At 35.5% G+C, this 10,064-nt stretch overlaps 1 protein-coding gene across 4 annotated transcripts in view; it reads right to left on the bottom strand.

The window, feature by feature from the left end:
- Window positions 1-334: 334 nt before the first annotated feature.
- The window catches only part of LOC118281679 (elongation of very long chain fatty acids protein), a 41,251-nt gene continuing 31,521 nt past the window's right edge, over window positions 335-10,064 (bottom strand). For all 4 annotated transcript variants that reach the window (XM_035602345.2, XM_035602330.2, XM_035602337.2 and 1 more), the window contains 6 exons: window positions 9,437-9,627; window positions 8,985-9,065; window positions 6,885-7,047; window positions 2,931-3,067; window positions 2,252-2,437; window positions 335-1,809 (listed from right to left, as the gene is read on the bottom strand). In XM_035602345.2, coding sequence (XP_035458238.1) covers window positions 1,678-1,809; window positions 2,252-2,437; window positions 2,931-3,067; window positions 6,885-7,047; window positions 8,985-9,065; window positions 9,437-9,627 — 890 coding nt within the window. In that variant the 3' untranslated portion in view covers window positions 335-1,677. The remainder of the gene's footprint in view (window positions 1,810-2,251; window positions 2,438-2,930; window positions 3,068-6,884; window positions 7,048-8,984; window positions 9,066-9,436; window positions 9,628-10,064) is intronic.

The following is a 10,064-nucleotide window of genomic DNA, read 5'->3' as shown; positions in this document are numbered from 1 at the left end:
TTGGTTTCAACAGCTGGTTGGCTTCCCAGATTTATTACCTGCCCACTTAAATGCATGGAAAATACGAGTTTCGTATATTTTGGACTTATGAGAATTCCCTATGAAGGATCACATTGACTTCGCTAGGATCATTGTTGCAAATAATAGACGCCGAGTACGCCAAACTAAAAACTTTAAGAATTTCTACCTTACACTTTAGTAATAAAGTTGCTTATTAAAGACATTGGACGCTGAAAGGTAGCTTGATGTGCACTTAAAATCTAGAATTTTACTTAAGAATATATGTACATACATACATGACGAATTGATAAGTGTTATAAAATAAAATACAAAATCAATTGTAAAATCCTTTATTAAAGTAATAAATAAACTTGCAAAAGAGTGTACTCGCAGCAATTACTTGAGCAGACTGTTGTGTCGCGCGGACTCGCCCGCCTGCGATGTAAGCAACCGGCACTCCACATTGCACAACACTTAAAGCATCGTAATACCAGAACTTGATACAAAATAATACTTCAATAGTATCGTGATGACTCGTCGCCCGGAGACTGCACATACCGTCTTACTTAACTAGCTACCGTAACTACATCTCAAATGTTCCACCACACATGTACATGACACACACAGTACTCAATTACCTAACGTAATGCTCGTCGCTGCGATACTTCTACTGCAACGTATTGTACAGTCCCCGAACGTTACAAACGTATAAAAAGTAAAACGAAATTCATTGTGCATAACCACAGGCTATGTCAATTTGTTAACATTGTTCTCATTCACGAATGTATCCACAAGTTAATTATGTAAAGGTTTCATGCGGAAGTATGAGGTACTTGAGCACAGGGCACAGGAGGCAGAACATAACTGCTGTTAGTAAATCTACACTGGATATATCTAACAAATTTATGGTAACATAATTATTTATTGTTTTAATTAGCATCTAATAATTAAAATATATTTACAAAAATTAACCGTTAACCTTTAATACACCTCGTTACACATGATACCATCCATAACTAAGTTAATTTTAAAATAATAAAATATATACATAATACAAAATGCCCATCTCACTTTCGCCTATCGAGAATTTACCAATATTTATTGTGACAAAAATAAACTGATCAATAATAATTGTTGTCATAATTTATTGACTGCGATGACAGACCCTCGCTTTCTGTATACTATAGAAAAACAACACATCGCCAAAACGCGACTAGATTTCACATCAATCGATTTGATTTTGATTTTCAACAGTTTATAGAAATTTTCAATAACCATACTTTGTACTTAAAACAATTACAAGGCAGACAATCCAAGCAAGATCCAAAATAGTGACTTTGTGCATCAACAAACTTTATAGAAGTAATAATGTTTATATCTAAATTCATTGTAGAAATATAGTCTGAAACATTATTCGACCGCGACGACCGGCCAGCCGGACGGGCCGGGGTCAGCGCACTATGCACTCACGTCGCTTCTTGCACGAGCGACATTACACAGTCTCCTAGTGTAAAACATCAGTCTCAGGTGAGCGGCGGATGGACACTAACGTGGAAGGTTCGAGATGGTCTTTGTAACATTAGAACACAGTGCGGAGCTGTGGCACTAACGGCACTATGACACGGGCCGGCGACACTATGACACGGGCCGGCGGCACTATGACACGGGCCGGTGACACTATGACACGGGCCGGCGCCGCACGAAGGCGTCCGCGCCGGACGACGCGTACGAGCTCGGCACCTCGGGCTCCACCTCCTGCTTGTACCCGTTCTTGCCGTTCAGCGAACTGCTGCTGTCATCCATGACGGTCTGAAACAGGACGATACATTATCATATGTCAACATCCACTAGTCATAGCCCGTCAATGTCAACATCCACTCGTGTAATGACGCACGAATGTGAACGAGGTACGTAACTTCGCACCGTGTCCTGAAGTGTTCGACAAATAATCCCGATGTGGTAATTGCAAATTTACACGCGTGACTGTCTTACGTACATCGGGGTGTAAAAACACTTTTGCTATACACACTAGACAGCTTTTCTAAGCTAGCTCTTAAGATTTCTCAGAAAACTTTGCCTTAATTTGAATTGAAAATAAAGTTAAGACGTCATAAACATCTAATAATTTAAAATCATATGCTTTTATGTACTCTGTACTTTTCCTACTGAACACGGAAGCGCGTCGTATTACCGCGTGTTCTATTTGACTTTTGTATTAACATTGAATTGATAATGTTAGAGGCTCACTCACCATACAAAGTCCATTGTTGCGTGCTTTCCTGTCGGACTTGGTGTACCTCGCCTTGTAGAAGTCGCTGAAGAGGAACAGGAACAGGAATCCGTGCATGGCGATCCAGTAGACGAAGACGCGAGGGTACTGGCACGACGGCCGGAACAATACTTGCAGCTGGTGAGTGAAGATCATCACGAACTGGACCTGTTGGGAATATACATTATTTTAGATACCATCGAAATTATCAAGAGTCTGAACTTATCCATGCTGATTTACTATACACCTCCATCATATCAGTAATGGTTTAAAACAACTTACAATGTTTGCCTTAAAGTTCTCGCGTATTTGCATCTTTTAGATACTTTTTCTTAGTAGTATAAATATTTGCAAAGCTATTAGAGGCAATCCCGGAACTAGTTATATTAATACTTCAATTTTATTATGACTTTAAATAAATAATCAAAACGTAACATAAAATATCGTTTAATTAATTGAGCATTGTTGTGTTGCATGTAAACCATACGTGTATATTTAAAAATATTTGAGGGAATCAATGCTGATCCAACACTTTGATTCTGCGAAAATTCTATTTACATACTTTTTATGTTAAATATGATATACACTTTTCACTCATTGCTTTACGACTAGTAAGTAAACCCAATTGATTTAAGACGTTTTTTGACAAATAGGAACTTACCATCTGGAAGGCGGTGAGGTACTTCTTCCACCAAATGTACTTCTGGTACTTGGGACCCATAGCAGCCACCATGTAGTAGAAGTACATCACGATATGGACGAACGTGTTCAGTAGAGCGAAGAACGTGCTGTGACCACCTATGAATATAAACATACAGTTTAGTTATTTAGCAAATCAAATTAGGTAGGCACTACCCTTTTCATTAAAATAGGGAAAAAGAAATGTGTAATTATTTGATTATATTGTAATTAAATTATCGGTAGTTCTTATACATACGCACATTTTATTATACTAGTTGAATATTTACTTTGTTCAGTGGCATTACATGCTATAATGTGCATCTCTGCCTACCCTTCGGGGATAAAAAGGCGTGACGATAGTTGAATATTTCATTATTTTTTCAATACGCGACTGCGTCCATAATCAATAGTTTTCGACATTCTTGTGGATACGCAAAAACACGAGAAAATGTCCGCATTTGGTTACAATTGCTTGCTTAAGGAATCAAAAGACCTCATAATCATATTTTTGGTGGTGGTATATAAGACGCAATTCACACGAGGACAGCAGCAAATAAATACAAAAAGTGACATTCTCTGTTAACACTAACACGTCATATTCACATTTGTACGTGATCTAATGGAGTATAGATAATTTAGGTAAATAAACGAAACACGGATTTGAATAACGTCAGTATAAAAGCTCCACGCAAACAAAGTACTGTATTGTTTGTTTGACAAATTATCGTTTTCCTTTAACTCTATTATTTTATTGACGGATGTGTTCGCTAACTCATTGATACCGCATATCGCTTGTATGATGAGGTAATTTTATATTTTTAATCATTATTCAATGATTGTAACAGGTTACAATAACATGTATTTTTTAAGGGGGGAAAATCATCCAATGACTTCTCCCGCCTTGGGCGAGGCGAGACTGAGTGTCAGACTCTTACTGACTAAAAACCACCCTGTTCCTACTCCTGCATTTCGAGCCGGAACCCCGGTTAACCCGTTAGGAAGTCCACAGCTCTAGATCAGACACTTAATATGTTAATGCGGCAATTTCAATCATAAAGGTAAGTATGGGAGAATAACTATGTACTTTATTTATGGTGATCAATATGGTGCCCCATTGTCATACCGAAATTGAGGACACTATTATATAAAATACATTTCGTAACCTTGTACTAACTTTGTAGAAAACACGGATTTGAATCTAATCCTTGCGTATCCAAAAACGTCAATATTGCATACCTTGGAATTTTCATTATCGATCTACCTAATTAAGTGTACTACCATAACAAATATAATATGGAAGTTTACCAAACATGGAGTGCTGATTTCGAAAGTATTGCTCTTAATTTAGTAAGAAACCCCAAACACAGAACAGATTAATTCGGCAACCGAGGTTGGCTATTTATATTCTAAGGCTGTTATATAATTGAAGAAACTAATGGAATTCCCATATATTCATAATTTTAACAAAACTGAGACTTTTATGTTTTAATTCAAATAAGATAACAAACCTTGGCCGTAGGCGACGATAATACACAAGGAAGTAACAAACATTGGTTTATTGATGCTAAAGAGGTTTTAATGTGCAAATATTTCCTATATTTGTCAATTTACGAACCTCTCTGTTTAGGATGTATTTGTAAAGATATCTATGATTACTGTATGAATATTAATATAAAATAGAGACCTTTGATATCTACTCAGTTCGTGTTATGTACACAATGTAAGTACCTTACGTAGGAGATGGACAAATATTTTAGTAGAACAGTTTTTCTAGCGAAAAATTCCATACCTTTACGATTTCTGAGAACATTTTAAAGAATTAAAAGTTTCGAGTGATTCTATGTAATTTCCGTCTTGACCAAAGGTTATCTCACAACTTTGGTAAATGTAGGTAATGCAAGGTAGAGGCGAGGTTTTTTACTGACTAGAGGTTTTAAGTTTGATCTTGATCTTGTAAAAGACCTTTTCTGCTAAATATGCGGAAAAAAATTGGTGACTTGTCTACATAAACTTTGAGCTGCAAATATTTATTATAGTAATGTGACACGTCTGTTTGCGTGCATGCAGTGTCCCTAAATTGCTAAACACATATTAATATTAAAATTATTGCATTTTGATGTCATTAAGATAAGGATCAAACAAAGCCGCGTCCACCTGAACCACTCTATTAAATTAAATACAGTAGTAAATGGTACTTTGGTGTGCATATGAACACAATGTTGCTATAGCTTTGAGCTCAATTGCGGCAAGTGCGTGCCTGGAATGCATGTTGTATAGTAATGTGTGTTCACCACGCACTGACCTAATTTCGTTTCGGATCTTTTAGACAAAGAGGCGACCATGCATTCCGGTACAAGCTTAGGGTCATTTGACGTTTTAAACTTCTTAACAATTTATTAAACGTTTGATCGTGTAATAATTTATAGGGTTTGTAAGTTTCGCTTTATTTTCGGTTCTTATTTAAAGACTTGTAAGTATTATTCAGGAATTCAAAACAACATGTTATATGTAGGACTGCACAAAGATTATTTAAGTACATGTTTCATTAAATGGAATATTATATGAGGTCGAGGAATGTTGTTTAATCATTTTCCCGTATGAGTAATATAATTATTCCTATCTGAAGTATGGCAATGACGTATGTTAATTGTAAACGTGTATTAAACAGAGCCCATTAGTTAATTATTACTTTGATCCCTTGGTAATACAGGTCAAAGTTTGTTCCCATTTTATTTTATGACAAGCCATATAATTTTTAGCTTTACATCGTTTTGGTGCGCGCGTCACAGGTTTTTACTATGGCAATTCTAGTTATGTCAATACGTACTCAATCCTAATTAAAACTATAATTATAATATACATTACAAACACTTAAAATGTTATGAAGAAACGCTAATCAAATCCTAATAATTTGCTACTCTAGTAGCGCTTTAACTAATTTCCACTGGAACAATAGCATCAGTAGTATTTTTTTCAGAACAATTTAAACGTTGGTCGTTAATATTTAAAAATACGACCTCGGTGACCCTAAAAGTGGCCAATACCTACTCGTGTACAGTTACATGCACAAGGTTAATATGGTACCCTGAAAGTCTAGCCGTTCCGATTTGATACATACATGTTTACATAGCTTCCTACTTTCTAATACGGTTTGAGAAGGTTGAACAACCTTTGTTTTGGATCAATATGATAATTGATTAGTGTTTTTAGTTTCAGTCTAAGTTTGGAATAATAGTGTACCAGACGGACGGACCTGACTTATACCTTGTTCGCATGTTAAGCCAAGTCAAGTAGCGAGTATTTAGTAGCTCTCTCTCTCGCTTCGATTTTGGGACAGAAGCGAGAGAGAGCTACTATGTACTTCGCTACTGGACTAAAATACTAGCGTAGTGTGAACGAGGCGTTAGGGTATTTGATCCAAAGGTATGGTGTAAAAGGGTTAACGATAAACAGTATAGTTCACCCGCGTAAAGTTGTTATTACGACTAACAGTTGAATATATTCGATTGGGCGCGATTCTTGCAATCGTGCAATTCGTCTGATGGCAGCCTCCAATGTAAAACTAATAGAGTTGGAACTACATGGATAGATTAGCACTGGCTTACGTTCTTTTTTTGAGGGGGGAAATCATCCAATGACTTCTCCCGCCTAGGGTGAGGTGGGAGGGAGTGTCAAACTCTTACTGACTAAAAAACCACCCTGTTCCTTCTCCTGCTTTGAGCTGGAGCCCCGGTGACTTTTTACGTTGTCCGCGGCTCCGGACTGGCTTACGTTCTGGACACGAAAGTTGACCGAAGAATTGACTCTAATTTTGATTGTCTTGTGACTCAAGTCGGACACCCATTGGAAGCTCACTTTTGAATAGCCACCTCGCCCTATAGGGATGGTCATTCTGATATAAACATAAGCAAGAAAATGATGATGTGTAACTGACCTGGAGCAAATTTAAGTCCGAACCACACGGACATGGGCATGATGCCGTGGTGTATCACATGCAGAGTAGACACGTGTTCGTTTTTCTTGCGCAGCACGAAGAAAAGCGTGTCCATAAACTCCGTGAACTTGCTGAAGTAGTACCACCAGCACGTGTTCGCCATCTGTATAGAAATAACAAGACATGATTAGAACATTACCTACCATGAAAAGCATAACAAAATAATATGTCAGACGTGTTCAAAGACCTCCTCTCTTTGAAAGTCTTGATACATATATTATGTGTTCTATGTAATAGGGAGGAGCCTAATGCCAGAACAGTGAGAATTTCCTATTTCATTTCGTCAAGACGCATTGATTTTCATTAAAGTCGTGCCCGTGTGTATCGTCTAATTATTTTTGTTATGTATTTATAAGACATGGTAATATATTCCAAGTTATTCGTATTTTCGTATTAATGGCCATTATAATAATTATAATTACTTACTTAAATTAGAAACAATTAAGCTGAATTTTTTGCTACCTATTTGCTCGACCAAAAAGCAAAATTCTGTTTACAATTATTTATAACTAACTGATACTCGTGACTTCGCTTGCGTAGACTACGGATTTTGTAACTATGTATATTTTCTAAAATAAAAGAATTCAAGTTACACCTTAGTACATCAGATACCTGCCAATAAAAGTCTTGGTTAAATCGGTCAGAGATTAGCCGGAACAAACAGACAGACAGATAAAAAATGTTATTTTGGTGTATGTTTCGTATGTATGTAGTAAAAAGCGGTTATTTCAATATTACAAACAGACCATTAAGTTTTATTTATTAGTCTCGGTTCTTTATTAAGAAATAAAACTATTGGTAATACATCGGTTCAATAAATATTTAGGTGGCTGTGGAAATGCAATACTAATATATTATATACTAGATAATGTACTACAATACAATATATATTAATTACAACTTAACCTAAACTTACTACATCGTAAACAACAAAGTGATATGCGATTTACTTTATCGCGTGCGTAATAAGTAAGGTTAATCACACAGTCACCGATACCTATTTGTCATTTGCTTAAGTAAAATACTATTTTGGTACTTATTTGAACATTAATAATAATTACTATTGTTTTTTTAAACGATTTTAATGGTTGAGCAAGCAAAGGCACATGGAGTCGCTAATGAACACGACCTTCTTGCGTCATTTACGTTCGTAAAACTCTGTTGACACTATATTATTATTTTGTATGTCGATGTTTCTAATTATCAGGTCAAAGACGGAAGTATTATTTATTACCTTGATTTATTCATTTATGTTTCAAAAGATTTAAAAATAAAACAAAAATGGCGGATGATGATATTGTTCATACTTACTGTATGTAACTATGTAGGCAAAAATTACTGTGAGAATATCTTTAAGTCTATATTATTATATGTATACCGGATTTCGTTATCTCCAGTGTGAGATTTATAGTAACAAAGTAATTTAAGTTTCGGTTTTTTTTTGTGTATTATATTTCTATTGTATTGGCGATTAAACAGGTTCTAATTGTCGTTATCACCATCTAGATAACCATCTACCTTATGAGATGACAGGTATAACTTTATTTTAACACAATATATCTTTGTCAAAAGAGGTACGTTGGTGAGATTTTTCACATCGCCATATTGTAAGTAGGTAAGTACAAATTTACATTAATATAAAAAAAAAGTTATAAAAAATACTAGAGGCTCGTTTGTTTTGTGTACCCAACCATTAATAATTATGAAGATTCATCGAGTCGAAAACAAAACTTTTTATAATATAGACATAGAGGCAGTAAAAAATTCACTAATGTTTTGATTATAATATTTTTGAGTTTTTGTATATACTCTATTTCATTTATATTATACCTATTAAGTTATTCAACGAATTCCATATTTAGTTTTTAAAGACCGGTAATGAATAATACTGGTTGGTATTCTAATAAGGCTCCTTTTTTCATTTAAGAGTATAATATTACTGCTGCTACCTCCTACTATTAAACGCGATACGATATAAGTTCTTAGAAACTCCCTGAAATATAAAATTTTTGTATGAAATATAGAATTGATAAATCTTACCCTCATCGCCATCGGACTTCGGGAATAGTCGACAAGTTGACACGTAAAGTTATATTGACCCCACCAGCCACTCATCAAGTACTGTGAATAAAAAACAAAAACAACACATTACAAAAAAAATAAAATAAAACACAAACGATAGGGATTTCTGCTGACGTATTTTTCGCATTAATTTTATTTTTAGCACCAATATATTCTCGAAACATATCAAGGTAAGATGCACAGATAAAAATAACCAGGATGTAAAGGGTAATGGTCAAACGACGTTAATTTATGGTCGAGTTGGAAAGTTCACATGGTGATCTTTACATAAAAATTGAATAGAAACACTTAACTTGCGTGACCGAGGTACTGTTGGTTCTAATATCAAGTGATTGCCAAGTTCATTGGCCTGCCGTGCGTGTTTTACCCCGTGAGGCTATTTACCCCAAGATGGTAGATTGTATCCTTACCTCGTAGAATATCCAGGCGCTGAATATCGTTTGTGCAAGGTTGTAGATGACTAGCACGCTGCGCAGTTCGAAGGGTTTCCGATTCGCCATGAACCTGGGGCCCAGCACGCGCGAGCAGTACGCGTAGCAGACACACGCCGCTAGTGTGGGCCATGGCGATGACATCATCGGCCAGTCCTTCACACGGGGATCTAGAAATTGGAAAAGTAAATTTCATTAACCTTCCATTTTTTACGACAAAAAATAAATTACTGAGTAAAGTACATTACAAATGTGTCTGTACGGATAATAAAATAAATTATAATGTTACTGTGTGAACTCTTAGAACAAATAGCATTAGAAAATAAATTACACATTATTCCTAGTAGAGCTAGGAAAATTATACAAGAAAAAATAAGTAATATCAATAGAGTAATATTAACATACAAACATTTGTTCAAGACAAAGTGTACTTTGGTTATAAGCTATATAAATATTACAAAGTACTTCGCTATAATTTTCCTTGTGTGTATAGGAACTTGTGATTTTTCAATTACATCGAGTCATTTATGAATATACTAGAGATGGAACATAGGCATTGTTTTTATTATCAAAGCAATATTTAGCGTAACGAAAGTATTGTTATCGG

This window comes from Spodoptera frugiperda, chromosome 20 (genome assembly GCF_023101765.2).
Source record: "Spodoptera frugiperda isolate SF20-4 chromosome 20, AGI-APGP_CSIRO_Sfru_2.0, whole genome shotgun sequence".
Lineage (NCBI taxonomy): Eukaryota > Metazoa > Arthropoda > Insecta > Lepidoptera > Noctuidae > Spodoptera > Spodoptera frugiperda.
Note: the sequence above shows the minus strand (reverse complement) of the source record. Positions and strands in the feature narration are given on the sequence as shown.